The sequence below is a fragment of the Lepisma saccharinum genome, chromosome 3, assembly GCF_977018435.1.
Source record: "Lepisma saccharinum chromosome 3, izLepSacc3.1, whole genome shotgun sequence".
NCBI lineage: Eukaryota > Metazoa > Arthropoda > Insecta > Zygentoma > Lepismatidae > Lepisma > Lepisma saccharinum.
This window is the reverse complement of record NC_139231.1, coordinates 71,412,924-71,436,470: the sequence shown is the minus strand read 5'-3', so window position 1 is coordinate 71,436,470 and position 23,547 is coordinate 71,412,924. Positions and strand designations below refer to the sequence as shown.

Here is a 23,547-nt window from a genome sequence, read left to right as displayed (position 1 = left end):
TTGTAAAAATGCTAACGAAAATGGAAGATTATAGAATTGCCAGTGCACCAGTATGTCTGTATCAATCTATACAGATAGGGCACAAATAAATGTCCTATTCATATTAAAAATGTCTAGTTGAGAAACAAAATAAGAAGAAAGTTTTTGCAAATTGATGTGCATCATACTAATTGCCTGTTCACAATTTTCTTCCATGTTTTAGTTTCATAATTGGTTGCTCACAACAAGGAACACACCTTTATGGTGAATAAAAGATCAGAATTTCTTTACAAAAACTGAGCATACTTCAGGATCATGAACTGTATATAAGGTACTTTAATTGTTTCAATTTCCATTACTGTATCAGCATTTTTATCAGAGGAAATTGTTAAGAGTATGAGTATTGCAGGTGTGGTTGTACCCTTAGGTCACATGCTCATCCATCCATTATGTAACTAAAAAGAACTACAATTACAACAATTTATACTTGTTTGGAATGCTTGTATTTGTTGTGCCGCAAGCAGTCTTCATCTGAGATAAGATAGCTTTGGATGAAACTTGGCAACATAGCAATGGTCACATTCTGGCTGCGGACTTCCTGCCTCATTGATTTAACATCATCCCTACATTCTGAGCTGATGGAGAGGTCCGGAGGGTTATGGGTGTTTTCATTGCAAATGGTAACAAACACTTGGGGCACTATGATGTCAAAGTCTTACATCCAGTGACTCTAGTTTCCCGCTAGATGGTGGCTAGGTCCATTTACCGTAGCTTACCAAACAAAAGGAATGAATGGGAGAGAACTTTGGAAGGAGGTGGAGAAGTTTTGTCAAGGTTCGATTGCTTTGAAAACTTTTTTATAAACTGGTTATAGTGAGTTCTTTACTGACTTGTTACCGTGAGCGTGAAAATAAAGTGAAATAAATCAGGTGAGATATTGCAAAGCCAAATTTTAAATCACCAAGACCGATTGTTGGCCAAAGAATTAGGCCCGTCAAGGCCAGAGCTTTGCCTAAATCAAGTGTTCAAAGATAAAAACAGAACATACAACAGAAATTTTAATAAAAATATATACAAAAAGTGAGAATGGATGTGTGGGTGTTCTGTAGCTAATTCCTTTTCTTTTTTTTTTTTTTTGTTTTCCGTGCATTTTATTCAATGGAAAAGACACATTGATTGAGAAATTTACTACAGCCAAAAATAGGAGAATAGAACTGATATACAAGAAATAAAATAACAAGGTAAACTTTTCTAAAGTATTATATATTTTAAATCATGGTGGAAAGACAAGAAGGTGGATGCATGTGCATGCCTCTCAGCTCTGTCGTCATCCGAGTGCCCAAAACCCAAGAGGGGATCTATTTCAGAGGGTAACAAGCGCTGTTTCCAGTTGTTTTCTTCCGTATCCCATTGAATTAGAGATTTCTATGTTTTCTGCGTTCATTTCGAAAATGTAAATACATTGCAAAAGCGAACATGCATAACTGTGCTCTTTATTTATGGCTGTAGTAATCATTACAGGTAACTGAATGGAACAAATGTCAAGTGCACCTATTTTCCTGTGAGTTTTAAGGCTGGAACACAATGCAATAGTACGTAACAACAATCCAGCAATCTCTTGACAGTGAACCTCCTCCTATCAAGTTCAAGAGCAGTAGGCTTTAGTTTCCAGATTTGAAAGTAGTGATTACAGAAGTCAAAATTGCCCCGTATTTGCCCAACATTTTGTCCCTTCCACTTGTTTTCTCATAACTTCTATAAATATATTATAACAGTTTCTTATTTTGTTCAAATTAATAGTGATTTATTACAGAATATGTATATGCGGATCTACCTGCTAATTTTAAAAAAGTATTAACGACTATAGGCTGTATATATCCTACAATTTCTGTTTCTAGTTTCTGTTGTTAAGTCCAGTTTATCCACAGTTAGGCTAATCAGCATGGATATACAGTTTAAAGTGGGATCCGAACCACATTCAATGTGCCTCCCTGGGATTTCGTACCCAGATCCCCTTGATTACAAGGGGACGACGTTACAACTACGTCATCGCGGAGGTGTAAAACACAATTTCTTATGAAACTCACTTGCACTGTTTTACAAGCAAAATGATTTTTCACTTTGAACTTCTCTAGCGTATTCCAAATAATTTGTTCTAAATTAATTTCATCTACACATAACCTTGGTTGCAATGAACCTTAAATATAGAAAATGACATTAAAAAGAAATTGGCACCTCTGATTGCATCCCTCATAATTTGAAACTACAGTCGGCTATTTAAATTTCTAATGGCTTTGCCTTTCGAATCTCATAAAATGGTTACAGTAGCCGTAATTTTATCTACGGGGACTGAACCTGGAATCTATTACATCTAAAAAAGTTTGGTAAAATTGTAAGACAAAAATGAATTGTCCCCCTTCCTGCATGTATGTATTCCTGCCTTAGAAAACCAGATGACAGCGATGTTGAGAAGCATTGTGCCTATATTTTCGATGTGCCCTGCTCCTTGCAAACCTCATGAACCACCACTGGAGTATTGGTATCATATCAGTTCAGCTCCTGTATTAACTATAGTTATAAATCAAATTAGGGTCTTCATTGGCAATTTTAACATCAAAATTGGCATCTGCATCAGCTCATTCTTACTTAGTACTGGAGGTTATTGTGCCACTAGAACATGACTTGATTTTTCACAAATCAGGTCATCGTCTTCTTACTCGCTCACGAAGGGTCGTCAGCACCGTAATGTAATAATGTTGGTTGACAGTTTGACCTTTGGGTACCGAATTCGAATCAATTCACCAACATTTGCAATGTTTAATTCAGTTTTTGACGTGCAAGGCCATCCAGGATGCGAGTCGTCCGCAATCACTTCTCGTCCCTCTTTAAACCTTTCAAACCACTCAAACACTTGCGTGCATGATAAACATTCATCTCCCTACACTTCCTTCAACAAACCATGAGTTTCTGTGGCGGATTTTCCGAGTTTCATAAGAAACTTCACATTGATACGCTCTTCCACTTTCACACTTAACAAAGTTTCCAACGAAGCACAGATGAACGGTTCACTTTGTCGACAAGCTACAACGGAACTGAGCGCCGCACACCGTGGGCAATCACACAGTCGATAGGCAGGATATCACGTTATTCACTCATGCACCTCTCGACCTTGACGTGCTTGCCATTTGTCGACAGCAACATCAATCCGTTTTTTTTCTAGCCACACCTCGTATTACTGTAGTTCTTTTGGTGCTTGCAATAAATATTTGTTACAACATATTTCTGGTTATATATTGAATGAGCCTTGTATATTTTGAAAGTTTTTACCTGGCCCGCATTATGATGAAAAGAAATAGTTGCCATGACTTATGCGGTAACCCTCATATACAGGGAGGTTATTGCAGCATGCCACCGCAAGAGCTTCGGCCGCTTGCCGGCCCAGTCATGCAACAGGTGCCGGCAAATTGCGTAACAGATAGCCCGTTACACAAACCGCTTGTTTTGTAATGAAATTCCTCTGAACATCCATAAGCTCCTCAGGTGTGATTCTGGCAATTTCTCTTCTTATATTTTCTTTTAAATCCTCTATTGTACGCGGGTTATTCTGATACACTTTGTTTTTTAATGTTCCCCATAAATAATAATCACAAGGAGTAAGATCGGGGCTACGAGAGGGCCACAACTCAGTACTGATAATTCTGTCCTCAAAAATCTCGGCAATAAAATTAAGTGATTCATAAGCAGTGTGAGCAGTAGCAGAGTCCTGCTGAAAAAATGACTGCTGGCATTCAATGTCCGTTAATTGTTCAAAAAAAGGTTGTAGTATGTCTCTTCGATACCTTTCACCGTTGATAGTACCTTCATAAAAAATAGGCCCTATTATTCTGTGCGCATTCAAACCACACCACACACCAATTTTTGCAGGATGGAGCGGAACTTCATGCACAAGGTCAGGTTTTTCTGCGCTCCAATAGCGATTGTTTTGTGAAATAACTCGGCCATTCAATTCGAACCAAGCTTCGTCTGAAAATATGATTAATTCTGGATTTACTCTGCCAGCAACAATATTATCCAGCATCCAGTTACAGAATCGAACTCTAGTCGCGTGATCGCGCGGTTGCAATTCATGAACCACTGTAATTTTGTAGGGTTTTAATCTAAGTAATTTAGTGGCATTTCGTGCTGAGGATTTTGAAATGCCTGTTTCCTGAGCAAGCCGACGGAGGGATTTTTTTGGAGTATGTTCAAGTCGTTCACCAATTTCGTCTAGCTTTTCTTCCGTAAGAACACGTCGTCTGGAAACACGTTTCTTAGGTTCAAGAGATCCTGTCTCTCGTAATCTTTTAACGAGGTTGTAAACAGTATGTCTGTCCGGAACAGGATTGCCAGGAAATTTTCTTGCGAATCGCCTGACTACTTTTCTGCAAGAGTTCGTTTTCACGTAAGTATCGTACATAAAAACTCTTTGTTCAAGACTATATTTGTTTGGCGGCATAACTAATGAATGAATAACAAATAACACGATAAAGCACTAGCACTTTAGCACACCAACTCAATAACACAGTATAAACAACACGAGTACTGATAAACGCAAACCGAAGTGAACACGTCTAAACAACTGGTAGCCGACAGCTGTCGCATTCGCGTAGTATCGAGAGGCTTCTCGCGGCTTACCACTACTCCGATAAGCCGCTGACGCTCTTGCGACATCTGAGGAATTTCGCTTCTAGCGTCGGCTCTATAGACACTGGATGGACCAAATTTTGAGGGAAGCACAACAAAAGACTACTCTATGAGGATATGTAATGCTCCTGCCGCAACTTTGAAAAAAAAAAAAAATGGAAATTACGACGTTCAGAAATTTTGCGTAATTACGGGGAAAATAGAACTTTGGGATTTGGCCCCCGTTTCCCCCTGGACTCACAATTGTCGGAATTTACATAAAATGTTGCTTTTTGTTCATTCTTACATTTAGAATTTAAATTTCTTAAAAAGATGCAGTTGTTGAGCAGTTATAGCCTTTTATATTCAGTTTATCCCATAGTAGCAAAAGGGGAAAAGTGCTTATTTCAAATGGCGCTCTCAGAAAGAAAAACGCACACAGTGTATGATCGCTACTTTACTTCAAAAATATTCACACGTTAAAATTAAGTGACACTGTTAAATAATTCGTTTATCTGCGCTTTCGTTTTGCATAATAATGTATACGTAACCCCCCCCCCCCTCGAAAATATTGGGCACGCCACTGACTCTAGTGTTCAAAAGGATTAATCTTGTGTTATCTGCAAAATAAGAGTCACGGTTTTGTTTATTCGAAGGCAAGACAAGAATGAAAAATTGAATCCTTTATGTTGGATGAGTCATTGCTGTCAGAAGCGATATGGGCAGAAATAAAGTGCCAGAAATATTTGTATTTTAGAGGACACCTTTTCCAGCATCCTTGCGGCAAGGTACGTGCTTATTTAAGTTGTAATTGTAACTATAATTGTGAAAAGTGGAAACATTACAAAACAAGCGGTTTGTGTAACGGGCTATCTGTTACGCAATTTGCCGGCACCTGTTGCATGACTGGGCCGGCAAGCGGCCGAAGCTCTTGCGGTGGCATGCTGCAATAACCTCCCTGTACGTATTCCATTGCAATTATACCATATCATCCTACCAGAGTTTGCTGTATAATATTTATAGGTTCAGATATGAGATAAGCAGAATGTTAAAATTGCCGTCACATATTCATGGATTGGTGCAAATATTTCTGCAAAATTAATGGAAATAGTTCATATTGCATAATTTACAGGATATTCGTACTCCATGAAATTGGGTAACTAAGATTGAATGCACGAGTTTTCACACCAAAGGCAAGAGTGCTAAACACTTGGTTACAAGAGCTCAACCATTCATAAGTAAGTCAACTCTCGATTCAACGACCTTTCACAGTTCCCGGGAAAAGGGTCGTTATTTCGAAGGGGTCGTTATTGGAATTTGCACCAATTTTCAGCTTAAAGGGAGCTGAAACGGACAGAAAGATGCCTAGGAGATGGTAACACCATTTATCCTGGTAGTTATACAACCTGTTATGCACAGGATGCGTGTTGTGAGAAGAAAAATAGAACATGAAAAAGTTTTCACAAACGAGAATTTATAATAATGTTACTTTGTTTCAATTGTGCACAGTCGTTGCTTTTCCAGTAAATTCTTACAATTCTAGTTCCTGAGAAACCCGTGTGCACTGAGACCAATGGAAAGGAAAACAATCTCTCGCTTATTGCAAGCGAAACTTGAAGAATCTTGACACCAGTCAGACTGGTGCCAGCAAAAGTCGGGAGATAATCGGGCAGAATGAATGTTGGATTTTATACAGGTTCACTGGAGCATTGTCTGTTACAAGATTAACTGGTAAGATTAGATCTCTCGGGAGAAACAACACAGGTTGTCTCTAGGTACCAGACAAAAAAAAATAAAGGCAGGGCTGTAATTTTCGTTCTGGTTCGGCTGTGTAAAATACATCGTAAAAAAAGTCACTTTTCTTTGCTTCAACCAACTTCATTCTCCCTCCTTCCCCATTAAAGGGAGCAGTCCAAACTCCTTCCTTGACTTGCATTGTAATCCAGCGTGAAAAAGGAAACGCGCAACTTGCGATCTGTTTTCACCCAATGCGTATTCTAGGACACGTCATTAAACAGCGTGGCAGTCGATAATCATTCGGGTTTGGAATTGAATTTCACTTTAAACTGTATATTTAGTCCCGATTAGCCCATCAGCATAAAATGAACTGAAAACAAGCTTTATGAAATTGCGCATTTTCACATGTCAAAATGGTAGATCGTTATTTACTCTCATGTTAATGGACGATTGAATGTTGGATTTAGGAGTATTCTCGATGTCAAACACCCACCCCTCCAAACGTTTTCCCCTTGAATAATGTCTTTTTAATCGGTCTCAGCGACCATTCCTACATTGAACTCTTTTTTTCCCCCTCCACATGAATGGTTCTGAAAAAAAAAGCGGATGCAAATTATCAGAAGGCGCAGAACATGAAGTTATTTTAACTCTTGTTTTCCTTTCTGGAGATCGAATTTCGTTATCGTCAAATCAAAACAGCTTTGCGAGATTCAAAACAATAACCTTTCTCTTCACGCTGGATGAGTCATCGCTGTTATCCGCAAGGGACAGCTTTGCAGATGCTAGACAAAACACTGGCGCCAGCTGCATCGTAAAAACAAAGAGACCGGCTGGAAGTTCGAGCAACAGGTGGCGGAAGAGAATAATCCCAGCATTTTAAAGATAACGCAACTGTCAAAGACGGAACTTTTAACAGCAGTGTAAGGAAGAAAGAAATGACCCTTGCTTTACGTTTTACCATGCAGCAGACAATAATAGGGGCAATATTTCCTATGCAGACAACAGCATTAAAAAAAAAAAAATCTGCAATTATCAACATTGCCGTGCACACCAGTGGCGGAGAATGAGCTGGGGAAAGGGAGTTGGGTCACGTTTTTTTATTACTTGTTCTATGGTTTTTGTTCGTTTCAAGAATATATCCAGAACTGGTTGCCCCATTTTAGACGTCAAAGGAAAGGAAGAGGGGTGGGTCATTTTCCACCCTCGCCTGTAATCAGCCCGCATCAGCAAGAAAATCGGGGCTGAAACAATCTGCATCACCCCCCCCCCCTCACGTTTGCTGACATGAAAGGTGGGAGAAGTCAGTCAGCCAACGGAACACTTTTTTGGCAGATATTACGACATCGACACAATTAGGAAAACGTATGAAGTGGGATTATGATGCACGTAAGATCGAAGTAAACTTTTATGGAAACCTGGATGACAACGCATTAAGCGGCTTGACGATCTTTAGTTCACCAATGTGGTTTTGATTATCTAAAAGTTTCGCTTTTTTATGAAGTGTTGCAGGGAACAAAGAACACGTTTTGAATGAAAGCTGTTACCGGAAGTTGTCGTCTACAAGGCCGAGAGTTACTCACTCACGGGAACCTGCTAAACTCTAGGTCAGAGCTGGACAGATGGGCCAGACTTCCAGGCGCCAATCATCTGTATTTTCGAACATTCCTGCGATCTTCTCTCTCAAGGTGGTGTATTTATCGATGAAAGAGCTTGACCTGCCATACACATTGGCAAAGTCTGCAAGTCCAGCAGTCATTTCAGGCTGCTCCTCCCCCCTCCTCCGCGAGTTTTAAGCAGCTCTTAGGACAAGGAAACAAGTCAAGTCGATTTAAAATAACATCCAAGCACATTCGATTTTCTTTTCTCGCGTATCCAAGAGCAAGCCTGGCGCGTTGGGTAGCGGCCGTCGGGTGCGGTGTAACATTGGTGCGCTTGAGGGAGGGGAGGGCAGAGGTCAAGTGCTATTGGATATCACTCAAGCATGGTGTGGTGGTGTCTATTTTTAGTTCAGACCTAATTGTGAGCGGTAGAGCGCTCGTAAAGGGAATGAGTGGAGGAAAAAACAACGCATTTTTCGGCCGATTTCCTTCAATTTTTCAACTTTTTTTTTCCAAATTTTTCTAATTTTTTCTAAATTTTTCACGGTTCCCGGGAAAAGGGTCGTTACTTCGAGAGGGTCGTTATACCCGGGGTCGTAGAATCGAGAGTTGACGTACCTTTTTGTTTCTTTTTTATATGAATTAAAGTTTGCATCCATTTAGTGATGACATATTTTGGTTTATGACACTGTCTGAAGCACTTTTTATAATGCTCTTACTTTGTTTCTTTCTCTTTTTAGTCCATGAAGTCCACAAAAGGATTCTCCGTGAGCGATTGGTGCCGTAATTTAGAGATAACATTCCAAGGAGAACAAGGTATTCCTTACTTATAGTTCTTAGGATATAATTTCAGTCATGTGTTGAGCATGACTGATTATCATTTGACAAGATTATGAATTTCAACTGTGAACACAAATTAGCTTCAAGGAAAAGACTGAGATTTATTTGTGAGTGTGCATTTACCAGCCTGCAATGATTTAAATACTTCAGGGGTGGAAAATGGTCGGTAATGTCAGTAAAAGTCAGTTTTATTTTATCTTGGTCTCTAATTTGTCAGTTCTCATAAATGTTTGGTTACTAAAGCCAATATTACCACATGTCACTTGAGTCGTGAAGTTCCTAAGACTTAAAACTAAGTTACAGATGTTAATAATGGTCTGGAAATTTATTTAAAAATGTCTGAGAATATTAGAATTTTGATAAAATGAATGGAAATCCTGTAAGTGTTGTTATTTTTCCAGCTCTTGATTGGGGAGGTGTACGACGTGAGTGGTTTGAATTGATTTGCGCGGCATTGTTTGACTCAAGAAATGGACTGTTCTCTGGATTCTCCGACAACCAGCAGGCTCTGGTTCATCCAAATCCTCGACGTCCATCCCACTTGAAGCTGAAGCACTATGAGTTTGCAGGCCGTGTGGTAGGCAAATGCTTGTATGAGTCAGCTCTCGGTGGTTCCTACAGGCAGCTAGTCAGGGCACGATTCACCCGTTCTTTCTTAGCACAACTCATTGGCCTTAGGGTGCACTACAAGGTACATTTATAAATATTATTATTTTCAGTAGTTGTATTTATTGTGTACAGTACACCCATGGTTTAATTTTATGCAATTAAATGCTATTAAAGGTTGAACAAATTAATTTATATTCTATCAGTACCTGTCAATACAGGCATATTAAGATATCATAAAATGACTAATAATTTTACTGATCTATCTACAGGGTGAACAGAAACTATAGGGACAAACTTCAGGAGGTGATTCCTGACAGGTATAAGAACAAAAAAGTTCATATCAACATATGTTCGGAAACGCATATTTGCCAAGGTAGATGGCACTGAAAAACGACATCATCCTCTCATAACAATACTCACAGTGTGCTTTTCTGTGTTGCATATTGTGTGATTGGAGCTACGTCGAAGCACCATGGTCCATTATTCATACCAGGAACAAGCTGAGATGGTCTTCGTACACGGTCAAGCAGATGGAAACGGTTGAGAGGTTGCACGGATTTATTGAGCCACGTACCCAGACAGACAGCACCACCCAAACTACAAAACTTTTGCAGCCATTTATGGGTGTTTGTGTGAGCATGGGTCCTTTCATACAGGCAAACATGGAGTGCGGCCACGGCATGTGCGTACACCAGATCTGGAGGAACATGTGCTACACGATATTGAGAACAACGCCAGTACAAGCTCCAGGCAAGTGGCCCGCCAGCATGGTGTAAGCCAAGCGACGTTCTTGTGTATCCTACATGAAAACTGCTACTATCCCTATCACCTGCAGCGTGTGCAGGGATTATCACCAGCGGAATTTCCTCCAAGGGAACGGTTTTGTCGCTGGTTTTTGCAACAGGCCACCACCACCATTTTGGGATTTCTGTCGTCAGTCCTCTTCACCGATGAAGTGACCTTTGGTAGAGATGGCATCGTCAACCTACACAATCGTCATCTGTGGGCTACAGCCAATCCTCGGGGAATGGTTGAATCATCTCATCAGCAACGGTTCAGCATCAATGTTTGGGCAGGTATTATTGGCGACCACCTACTTGGACCATTTGTTCTTCCACAATGCCTTAACGGACAGACATATCTGGAATTCCTGCAGAACACACTGCCTCTTTTGCTTCAGAATGTGCCTCTGGCAATACGACAGGTAATGTGGCTGATGCATGATGGAGCGCCAGCCCACTTTCGCGTTATTGTTCGTCAACACCTCAACAACATCTTCCCCAGAAGATGGATTGGACGAGGAGGCCCTGTGACATGACCCGCTCGATAACCGGACTTAGACCCTCTTGATTTTTACTTGTGGGGGCATCTGAAAAGTGTTGTGTATGCTGAACCAGTTCCTGATGTGCAGACCCTTGAACAGCATGCCCATGTAGCCTGTGACGCTATTCGGGTACAGGCTGGAACATTCGAACGAGTGAGGCAATCCATGATGCAACGCGTGGACGTTTGCATTGCATCCCATGGAGGCCACTTTGAACACCTGTTGTAACATGGATGAAAGTCATGCCATGTAATGTGTACCGATACTAATTGCTTTATTGCAGACTCACCATCCATTTCCGGACATATGTTGATATGAACTTTTTTGTTCCTTTACCTGCCAGGAATCACCTCCTGAAGTTTGTCCCTATAGTTTCTCTTCATCCTGTATAACTTTGAATACAGATCAATGTATTTTCAGATTTTCTGTTTATACAAAGAATTGCAAATGCCATAGTTCGCATTTAGAAAACTTTCAAGAAAGTAAATTCAAATACAGGGTCTTCGAAAAACAGTGAGTACATTACAAACATTTTTTTTTTGTACATTTTGGTAATTATTACGTGTATATGTAAAACATATCAGAAAAAATGCTGAATAACCCAGTCATATTTTATATATTTAATAACATTGCCTATTTTATCCTGGAGAAAATTACTTCTTTAAAAAACAATTGTTAAAAATATGAGCAATTAATATTTTTTTTTTTCAATTTGACCATGTCAGACCTTGATATGTATAACAAAACAAGACGTAACTGAAATATCCTTTTGGTTTTGTAGAAATGGCATGTTAATTGCAGTGCTGACCACTTAATCGGCCATGTATGTAGGACATAAATTGTGTAGTCACCTCAGTAATCATCAGGCATACAAAGGTTAAAGGATATTTCATCTAAGGATGAAAGCCCCAACTGTATTTCTAAAGTTGTTTGTGTGACAGCCAAGGAAAGCTTTGTAAAGTAATGATTTCTGTTGCAGTACTTTGAGCAAGATGATCCAGATCTGTATCTAAGCAAAGTGAAGTATATTCTGGAGCATGATGTGGAAGAGATGGATCTGTTCTTTGTAGAAGAGGAATATGACCACTTTGGACAACTGGTCAAGGTATGTCTAATTTTTTATACAATTTAGGATGGAAATTTAAATTCCAACAATAAAACCAACTACCACACTGAAAATAATTCTTAGCATCATACAATTGCACTGGCTGAATGCTTTTTTTCAAGGGAATTAATTTTTATTACTTTTTTTGCTTGCAGGTTGCAGAATTGGTACCAGGAGGATCAAAGATACGGGTTACAAATCAATCAAAGCACCAATACTTGGATGCTCTGGCCCAATACCGTTTGGCCAACAGCGTCAAGGACGAGATGGAGCATTTTCTCAAGGGGCTTAATGAGCTGATTCCAGATAACTTGCTTAGTATATTTGATGAAAATGAATTAGAGGTAAATGACCATAATATAAATGTTTTTTCACTTGCTTTTGTTGAGACACATATTTGTTTTTAACCCTTTCTAGTTGTAAGTTGAACCTGGTCCGACATTGATATTTCGATGTACCAGTCATAAGTCTGACCTCATCAGTGGGTAGCAGTTTCTTCTAAGTTGCATTTACCTGGTTACAAACATTACATTAAAAAAGTAATGATCCATCCATTCACGTTCTTCAAGGAATATTTGTAATTTTATATCAGATCAGTAGAATATTGATAAATTTTATATCAGTATCAGCAGAAATTTTATATTTGTCCATCACTGATATTTTTATTTTATTCCAGCTGTTACTCTGTGGTACTGGAGAATATAGCATAGCAGATTTCAGAGCTCATCACGTGATAAATGGTGGATCTCCTGAGTTCCGTCATGTATTGGAATGGTTCTGGACTGCAGTCTCCAACTTCACACAAGAGGAAATGGCTCGCCTGCTGCAGTTCACCACGGGTTGCTCACAGCTGCCTCCAGGCGGTTTCGCTGAGCTCACTCCTCGGTTCCAATTAACTGCAGCACCCACTTTCGGAAACCTTCCAACTGCCCACACGTGGTGAGTGCCTATTTATTGCATTCTTAAATTTGAAAAACATTCACTTAATCCAAGTAAAATAGTTTTGTTTAACCTTTAGCAGCCAGACAGTCAAAATTTCGACTGCCACATGTATACCGGTTGAGAACAGATGGTTGATATTTTGACCAGCAGCGTGGGGCAGCAATTAATGCGCAATTTCTTGAAAACTATGCATGATATTTTAGTTTTGTCTCTTTTTATTTTTAGTATACATATGAACTTATGAAATACTTGAATTACAAAAAAATTGTTCATTGTTACTACTATTAACAAGCGAAGTTTGAAAAACTCCTTTGTTTCTCTTCGTTTGCCTTCATTATTGCTATATTATTATGGGATAGATTTCTAAATGTGGCTATAACTGCTAAACTGCTACATCTTTTTGAAAAATTTAAATTCTACAAGTAAGAATGAGTAAAAAGCAACATCCGACAATTAAGGGTCCAGGGGGAAAGTGGAGGCAAAGGCCCAAAGTTCGAAATTTTCCACAATTATGCAAAATTTCCGAACCTCGATTTTTTTTCTTTTATTTTTCCAAAGTTGTGACATGTGCATTACATATCCTCATAGAACGGTCTTATGTTGTGCTTCCCTCCAAAATTGGTCCATCCAGTTCCGGACATTATCCCGAAGCTGCCGCTTTATATAATGTTATTATTAAGAAGTAGCAGTCTGATTTGAACAAAAATTTGCACGGTTGCAGGAATACACCACCGCTACATACCACATTTTTTCATTCACTTTGTTCTATTGAGGGGGGCACAGGTATGTCATTTTTTTTTAAAGAAATTCAACTTTCTTCTATAACATTAATTATTGGGAGGCACAATGTATAAATTTTATCTCCGCTAAAATCCCTGTCTTTAAGAAATGAAACAAGACCAATTATATCTGTCTATGTCATCGTTTCTCAACCTATGGGGCATGACCCACTGCATACTATAGAAAAATGGCCCAGTCCAAGGGACCTTCAAGTGTGAAGAGAGAGACATCGAGCATGTCATGTCACTACATAGCGTAAAAGGTTGTATTAGATTCTTGGGGTTTGTTTTCAAGTAACATGTCACTTGGAGGTTGCATGTTGTGTTTCACTTTGGTGCAAAATCTCCCTAACAGTACCTTGCGAAGAAGCTTTTCCACCCCTGGAGAATGATCTAGGGCAGTGGTTCCTAAAGCGTGTGTTGCAGCACCCTGGGACACCATGGCTTACAGGGGCATCACGAAATGTTCCAATATTTTCACTGAAATGACATTTACTTGCTAGAGTCACATGGTTTTAGTACTTTTTACACATAAAATGTTTCTGAATTTGAAATATGAGTTTATTTTTTAGCTTGAGGCAAGCAACCAAACTACACTAACTGTTGTAAGTGTTAGATAGGCAGGCTTACATTCTGAAACACTAAGGGCACCGTCAAATGAAAAAGTTTGGGCACCACTGATCTAGGGGAATCTAAAATGCTGCAGAACACTGAAGTACAATACATATTGTGCAGGGACGTTGGAACTTATTTTGGAGTGGGGAGGGGGGAGTAGTAATTCAATATATGAATATCCACAGTAGCTCATAAGAGATAAGAGGAGCCCGAGATGCCTCTATTGCAGATTATTTTATTACTTATAATTTCATTAAACGGTGCTTAATACAAGAAAACTTAAATATTATATCTTACCATAAGATAATTATCGCAAATTTCCATCCCTGCCTGGTACTCGATCTTCATATGTAGTTAGGCATGATGGTATTGAGGCATTCCCTTTTTTTTTTTTTTAATGATTACTGACATAACTGAAAATGCACTACTATGAAGTACACGTTCAAACGTATTGAGAAAATCCATGTTTCTGAAACTTTTTGATCGGTGTGTTGCAAAGAAAGTTGCCTGTGTTCTCATTTACCATTTCATCATTTTATAAATCGTAGAATAATTTTAACAAAAATGTCACATACTAAATACGAATTACATGAATGAAAGAGTTAGAATGAAATAATAGATTTAGCTTAGTTTACTTTACTTTTCTGCCATTTTTGGCTAATCGCAAAGGCAGTCTATGAGATGGTATCTTTTATTTGGTAGGCGCTATATTTTTAAAATTTTAACATATAAAACATTTCTGCTTCTGAAAAGGCGTAAAAAAACGATTCTTTCACCTTTTACTGATATTTCCAAATCTCAGACTGCTATTCAGATTGAGATTAAAAAATGAAACTCTCAGTAATTTTAGCACATTTGCTAGGCTAAAGTGTTCCAACGAAGACTTTCAAATGTAGGATATGGTTGGAGAGGGCGGAGGTATCAGATATGGCTCTAGTCGCCAAGGCAAGCCAACAGCTTTAAAATTAGGTATTTTGATCTGTAATTATCATAGCAGCTATACCCTGTCCCAGCTAACTCTGAAGCAAGGCCGCGCATAGTGCCAGAGAAGGGAAATCGAGTGGCCAGAGCAAAGCAGTACACACTGCTGCAAAGGCAGTCGCTTTCCCCCCTCTCCACGCAATTCCGTTCCTCTCACGTCTTCATTGGTCTTCCATCACTACTTGCGCAGACACTTGATTTCGTTTGCATGCTCTACAGTTAGCTGGGACAGAGTATAGGTACCTGGTATTGCATTTGAATGAAATCAGTCTGAACTTTTACAAGACTGGAGGCATCAGGGGAGATCGTCCCCCCCTCACCCTCAAGAGGTCTAAAATATCGATCATGCCTCGATCTTGGCACCTAAAACTAAACACTTACTATTCCCAACACATAAAAAATCACCTGTTAACATAAGAATAAATGGTGTTACCTCCCTCTGAGGTCTAAAACTAAGTCATCAGTCCTGAACATGACGTTTAAAACAAACAGTAAACTTTTAATAAAAATGTTCAAGGAATAAAAGATCCTGCCTTCCCATGAGAGGAGGTGATTCATACACTCCAAGGTTTGCAGCGTTAAAACCCGAAAGGGCAGATGGTATATCGAGAAGATACTTGTCTGTCTCTAGTCTCTTCTTTTTCTGCCCTATCACACACAAAAATAAATTCCTAAAAAAAAACGCAAGGGGAGAAGTAAAACTTACCAGTCATTTGATCCTATATCAGGCGACTAAGTGCAGTGAAGTCATCTTCCGACGCGACCTAGCAGTCGGTGTACTTTCTGCAAATAATTTACACGTACTGTACATGTGCACAGTTATATCGCGTGGTGCAGAAAGAAATCCAAACTCATCACTACAATTTCCAGAGTAAATGCCGAAACACGCCATCTGCAGTTTTTCTACTCTGAACAATAACTGTGTCGTCTGACCAAGTCTAAATTTGGAAAGGGAAGGGGAGATTTGCCTAGACTTGGATTTCCAAGAACTTGCAAGGTGCGCCTTTTCTATCGTCGATGACCTTTTAGACAGCAAGGGGTCCTTAAAGAAAGCTCGTGTTTGAAAACTGCACAAGATTTAAAGTTAAGCTGTTCTCTTCCCTCTACCCCGGTGCATTGTTATATGTGAGCAAAAACTCCAGTTTTGGCATGTACTTACTTTTTTCTATAGCGTTCACCACATCATGTGGCATCCTCAGGAGATAAGACAAGAATACTCAAAGTTTAAAACATGGGGAGGTAAGTTAGGTTTAAAAAAAAGTTAAAATGGTCATGCAGTGCCCTGTCAATCCACCCTACTTCATCTCTGGCTGGAATTGTCTTTTTAACCTCTTTAACCTAACTTACCTTCCCATGTCTTAAATCTTATCTATTCTTGTCCTATCTCCTCAGGAAGCCACATGATGTGGTGAAAGCTAGAGAAAAAAAGTAAGTATATGCCAAAACTGGACTTTATTACTTAGTAAAATGATAGCATGTGGTGTAAGTTATGCCTTATCTGAAGAAATTTCTTGCATGAAGATTTATTATTTCTGCATTCTCTTACAGCTTTAATCAGCTCTGTTTACCTGACTACGAATGCTACGAGCAGTTCGAGAAGGCCCTGCTACTTGCAATAAATGAAGGGACCGAAGGATTTGGGATGATTTGAGTCGGCAGAAAAACAATGTCAGGTATTCAGCAGTATTTTCTTCCAGGAAACAAGATGTGCTCCTGCAGTGCGATTTCATGGCCGGAGAGTTCCCAGGAGCCATACACTGATGGGTGGAGGGTGGTAGATCTCTGCAGTATTGTTGTTAAGAATGTTTTAGGCCCACGTGGGTCCCAAGCAATATAAGTAGCAGAGATATGGTACAGCTTGATTTTGGAAGTCTTCGCATATTATTGTGCAAAGATGCACAAGCATAATAAAGAGTTTTACTTCATTTACACTCAGTTTAGCACATTATTATTATTATTTAATGATGCATATTTATGTTTGTGCCTTAAGGCCACTTTTTATTTATTAATTTTACAAGGTTATCAACTTTTATCACTTTGCCAGTTGTATGCTACACTAATTCTTTTTTAAAAACTTCAAAATAGTAAGGACATTTGTTTTAACTTTTTGAAAGTGTTTCATAACAGTATTTCATTATATTGCATGTGACTTGGAGTAAAGAATGAGAAATCGAGTAGACAAGATAAGGATTATGTTTGGTTCCTGGATTTTGAGTTTGTACATTCCTTTCACCAAACATTTGAGAAGATCTTATTGGTCTTCACTGAAAGTTGTTAACTAGTTTTTAAATACTACTCCTCCTTTCCATAAAGTACTATGCAACAATGTCATGTAGAAACTACAAATTGCATGAAAATAACAGTTTAAGATCCAACTGTTAACATTAGCAGAAGTTCGATAGTAAATTTCTCTTCCTATTCTTACATATGAACGAAGAAAACCTCATAGGTTTTTTGTGCATATTTTTAATCTGATCTTTGTAATTCAATCGAAAATTTTAGACACTAAAACTTTTCCTTGTAGCATCTATCAGTATTTTTCCTTCGTGTGGGGGATAGAATTCCAGCCATTTTGAAGATGGCTGCTCCATTGCTAGCTATTTGATATTCACTATTGTTAGAAGACATGTCTTTTGACTTGATCCCAGACAGACACACTAATTTATTATTATGTTCTGATTTAAATAATTATAACAGCTAAAGTTTTTGTTAAATTCAATATAGAAAAAAAAATAGCACATATTGTTCAGTCTATTGTACATTCAAAGTCAATTACTTATTTTCAAAGCTTTTTCATACTAGCTCGTGATATTCTTATTAATAAAAATTTAATAATTAAAGGGTGAAAACTTGACAAACTATTAATTGCATAGTCTTATTTAATGATCATTCTGTCTCCCTAAATCTGTAGTAATTTTGAAACCTTCATTGATGTTAACAGAGGATAAGAAACTGAATATTATAGAGAATAATAATGCAAATCTACTTTACTTCCCTTTGAAATTTCATACTCATAAGATAGTAAAATGTTTGACTAGCATGTCAATGATTGGTTTGTACTCAGGGTGATAGTTTTTGCTGGGACCAGAGAACAAGGGATTTTGGTTGGATAAAGCTGTAAATACTTATCTCCTCTTCTCACAAGAAGAAAATTTGGAAACTGACCAGTGCTACCTGGCAGACTCATAGCAAGCATAGAATACTTACTAAGAATGAAACAGTTGTTTAGCAATAATTAAGAATATGCAATTTCTTCAGTATTTTTAAGTTATTTAGGTACAAATTGTTATAGCATATGATCTAGATCGTCACTAAGTTTGTTACTAAAAATATATTTATTTATTTTTCTTGTGTGTTCTCTGGTCTTTCTATAATGTTTTGAACAGTTACGCCTGAGACTTCTGTTCAATTTGTACCAGGTGTGTTATGTTAATGCAATAAGTAGTGTAATTTCTCAGGAACAGTACTTGAGTTTCCATTTTTTTCAAAATGTTATTGTCAGTTGTATGATATGTGAATACAACATTTAGTTTCAGTAGAGGTACAAACATTACAATGAAATTAAATGTTTACCTAATATTTTGTCTAGAATTTTAACATTATAAAATAATTGATTGGTAGGGATCGTGTTATTGTCAAAGGAGGATGCTCATTGCTGATGTAAATGCGTATCCATCATAAAGTTATTATTTTTGGATGAATAAAATAATTCTGCTGGCAGAACCAAGTTTTGTGTAGTCGTAACCACATTAAATATCTCCATCTTGTGGTACCCTTATGTTTGGTTACTGGTTGAAGGTAGAATTCTGTCGCTGGCTATCACAATGTGTCATTTGTGCTAGCAGTCATGTTCAAGTACAGAATGTATTGTTGTATAGTATTTTGTACAAATGCTGCCCAGCAGTTTTGTAGAAATAAAGAAAGCTCATAGCCGAAGAAACAAATGTGTTGTTAATAATTACAAATGTCTTCACTCGGATGTTAAGAAATGTTCCATGTTGCTTACAGAGACATAATTGCCCTAATATGGATTGCCAAATCAATAAATTTGTTTTCAGATATTTTATTTGGATAATGAATGTACATGCCTTCCATGCAGAAAGATGATCATAAACCCTATTACATGCATTGTGTTGCAGCATAGCTTTCAGAGCTGAAAATCATGTTGGCAAGACAGTCAAGTGGTGCCTGTACAGTACAGCAATCTGATGGGAGAAAACTCAACACCCTACTACACGTATCAGCTTGGAGCACAGCCATCAGGAAATATGAAACAGTCTGATGTTCAAGATTCAATCTGAACAAATTGATCCCTATTACAAGATCACCTTTTCATGCGACACTCTGGTTGTGATTTTCTAAGCATGTGTAATCTGACCATAATTAATATTTTGACTGGATATTGGATAATTGTTATTTATTTGGCTGTAAGATGTTATCTGGATATCAGATGTTTTTATGTAGATGTTGGATAACACTGTGCAACAAATTTTAACTTGTGTGTCTTGCCGCGAGATGAAATAAGGTGTTCTTTACTAATCAAATGTGCTGATTGTGAAAATGAAATGAGAAACGTTCCATCACGTACCAGTTTTTCTGGAAAAGATATGCTACATGTACCACTTAGGCTATATTTCATATAGTAAGCAATATATTGTAATTCATGAAAAACAAAGTAGCAACTTTCGCGACACTTGGAAACTACTCCATTCTAGTACAGGAGGAACCTGTAGCTGGATAAAATACGGATCATGGAACAAAATTAATTGTTTGTATTACAAAACATAAAAAAGGTATGAGAAAGCTGCAAAAAAGCTTGAAATGTATTTATAAGTTAGAAACATGTCCCGAAAACTTTCCGTTTGTGGGTGGATGGTGATACTTCCTGTAGGAGTATCCAGCAGTAATCTGCCAAAAGGTTTGGTGACCATCATCCCTCATATCATCTTTCCATGGCAGCGATATCTTGGCGATATCCATGTTCATCACTCACAGCTCCGAGATTAGGCAGGAAAAAATCCAAATGAGAATGCAGGAAATGTATTTTGAAAGACATGTTGCACCCCATAGCCTTGTAACAGTCCAGCATGTGTTCCGTCAGTTCCCTGTAATTGTCAGACCTGACATTACCCAAGAAATTGTTGCATAAATCTTTGAAGGCAAGCCAAGCTGCCTTCTCAGTATCTGTCAGCAACTCTTCAAAGGTTATGTCATTCATCAAGTCACGAATCTGAGGACCAATGAAAATACCTTCTTTAATTTTTGCAGTCCTAATTGCAGGAAATTTGGACAGTAAAAATTTAAAACCCTGCCATCTTTGTCCATTGCTTTCACAAAATTCTTCATGAAGCTCAATTTCAGATGGAGTGGTGGTAACAGCACACTGTCTTTGTCAACAACGGGTTCATGCCAATTCTGCCTCTCACAATGGCTGTGGTTGGGGCTGTGATGTAGATGGCGTGTAATCAAGATCTTAGTGATCTATTGGTTGGTCACTACCATCGTCTGTTTCATCTTCCAGTGTCCATTCCGTTGGTGGTTTTGGAACTGGGAGAGAATCGGAATGCAGAACTGGGCGCACTGCAGATTCCAAATTTGGATATGAAACTGCGTGTTTTGATTTACTTGAGATTTCAGTTAGTTTCATTAAACAAAAGTAGCAATCTGTTATGTGTTCTCTAGGTGCCCTCCACAACTGCAGTACGGCAAATGGCATAGATGGGTGGGTTCCATGCAACCAGCTTCTTAAATAGTAACGTGAGCAACAGTTCTGTGGTGCCCAACACTTACCCTCATCTACCTTTGATTCAAAATACAACTCGTACGCCTTTTTGACAAGCGGGGAAATGGGATGTCTTTGGGACTTCGTCGTAAACTCACCACACACATAACAGAAAAGGTTTGGTAAATTAACACACTTCCTAGCCATCGCTGAATACAAGAAACATGCACAAACAGTATTCTTCACCTTAGGGGTTTTGCATGACACACACTGCAGGAACAGACACTGCGTGATCCCACTAGCAACTGACGGATGCAAATAACCAACTCCATACCTCAACCAAATGGCAATCTATCCCTTCTCTCTCCACCTCCTCCCCTATGCACTGTCGAGCCCTAGTAACAGGCTGTGCTTATAAGTGCCGCAACAACAGTAACATGCAGTCGTGCTCTGATAAAATTGTGTTTCCAGAGAAAAGTTTAGCTGATAGCGAAAAACTGTTTTCACTATCGTCATCAGGGTACTTAACTCCATAGGAATCACATGTTTTTGTTCTGCGGCAATTTTCATTGTCGCACACTTTAATCAGTGGCAGCGAGGGAGCAGTTGCCCCCCCCCCCTCCACTTTTGCCTAGGCACTATGCTAAACCTTACCTACAAAGGGGAATATACTGTCTTTGCCCCACCTTCCTTTTTGGAACCCAATAACCGCCACTGTGGATAATTGTTGTATGGTTATTGAATATTTTTATCTTCATATTGGATAATTCTTATTTGGACTTCAGACATATTTATTTGTATATCAGTTAATTTTTACATTGATATGGCATATTTCTTTGGACAGTGGATAATTTTGATCCACCTACAGAACATTTATTTATTATTTTTCCAGATTCTAAACACCTATCACTCATATATTTGGATTATTCAAATCATGTATTGTTTTGAAAATGGAAACCAGATCATTTAAAATCAGCATATTCATTATATTGGCTACTCCTAATTGATTATACAAGTTTCAAAGCAAGTACAACATCACAATTACAAACAAAAGTTTTGCTAGATCTTTTGTGGATAACTAATAAAGAAAACAAATTAAAAATCAGCAGTTTTTTTTTTTTTGTTAGGTTCCATAAATTATCCAGGATCAATCCATATCAAGTTGTGCAACACTGGTTGTTTCACCATTTTCCATTTTTTAAAAAGCATATATTTTGTGTGGTGTTAGCCTCATATAATGACAGTTCAGAACCACTATTATTTTATTTTTACTATCACCGATTTCAAGATGGTGGGGCCATTTTTTCTATTATGGTCCACGTCATTTTCTTCATTTGTAAGCATCAGTGGTAACTTTCTTATCTCAGCAAAGGCTACAATTATATTTGTGTACAAACTATTTCCTTCATAATAAATTTTAAGTTGAAAATTGTGTATCCTAATCGTTTAAAATGTCATTTTCGGATATTTTTTTTTAGGAGAAAGGCAGTTTGTTTAACACTTAAACATTTTTTCAATACAAATAGTGTATGTCAAAATTATTTGAAGCTTGAGACTAATATCTTTTCTACAGTCATAAACATGTACTTTATGTTTAAAAAAATCCAAGTTCAGGGTTAAATATCGCCGGAGGACAGTTGTTTAAAAATCTGAAATTTTTACACAATACAGTACTCTATGATAGGTAAATTCAGTTAAAAATTTTGAGTTTGAGATTTAATTGGTTTAAGAGATATGGTCATGCAAAACTCATGAAAAATTCAATAAATCGCTTTAAATAAGGTATGCCTAATTTTATTTCTTATAACATATTTTGTGTTAAAATTATGCAAACTGTAATTTTGAATGTAAATGAACAACATTACAATCCTGAAATGGATCTGCAATAAGGTATATATACGAGGGCATGCTGAAAAGCAATGCCTCCTCTTATTTTGTTACTGTGTAAACACATTTTGGATTTTGAGCAACCATGCATTGTACTTATTCTTCTCCATTGAAGGTTTCAAACTTCTATCGCCAGGGGATGCTGAACTATAGCGAGGAAAATGGCACTGAAGCACCTGAAGCAGCATGCAGTGATAATTTCTAACCACAGAAAATGTGCCCCCAATTGACATTCATCTGAAAATGAAGGCTTTTTATGGGGATGAATGTGTAGACAGATGTCAGTACTGTGTGAAATTGAGCTGTTCGTGCTCGTAATGAACACTCCAGCTAGAGAACTCTCAACGTACGTGACAGAACAAGAGTGGAAGGTCGGATATTGCAACTGACGGAGGTCATCTGAATCATGTCGATGAACTCATTAGAAAATTGAGCTCAGAAAAAGACTGCGTGCCATGAAAGCAAAAATAGGGAAGGTTTCAGCTGCTTTAAGAAGAAATTTTGAGAGGCCATTTCATACTGTAATGGAAAATCAATTTTCATTACAAGCACGAACAGCCCAGCTGTAGAACTCTCAACATATGTGATAGAACGGCCACGTACTGCAACTGATGGATGTCATCGAAATTGTGTCGATGAACTAACTAGAGAGAACCGTCACATATCCCAGGCAGAACTTGAATTCAAGTGTGGCATATCATGGGAGTCTGTGCAGGCAAAACTCGCAAACTTGAGTAACAGTCTATGGTTCAATGCCAACACCATGT

At 38.1% G+C, this 23,547-nt stretch overlaps 1 protein-coding gene across 5 annotated transcripts in view; it reads left to right on the top strand.

The window, feature by feature from the left end:
- The window catches only part of LOC145985122 (apoptosis-resistant E3 ubiquitin protein ligase 1), a 179,524-nt gene extending 160,422 nt beyond the window's left edge, over positions 1 to 19,102 (top strand). For all 5 annotated transcript variants that reach the window (XM_083118761.1, XM_083118759.1, XM_083118758.1 and 2 more), the window contains 6 exons: positions 8,717 to 8,792; positions 9,218 to 9,507; positions 11,729 to 11,854; positions 12,010 to 12,198; positions 12,531 to 12,793; positions 16,720 to 19,102. In XM_083118761.1, coding sequence (XP_082974887.1) covers positions 8,717 to 8,792; positions 9,218 to 9,507; positions 11,729 to 11,854; positions 12,010 to 12,198; positions 12,531 to 12,793; positions 16,720 to 16,822 — 1,047 coding nt within the window. In that variant the 3' untranslated portion in view covers positions 16,823 to 19,102. The remainder of the gene's footprint in view (positions 1 to 8,716; positions 8,793 to 9,217; positions 9,508 to 11,728; positions 11,855 to 12,009; positions 12,199 to 12,530; positions 12,794 to 16,719) is intronic.
- Positions 19,103 to 23,547: the final 4,445 nt, after the last annotated feature.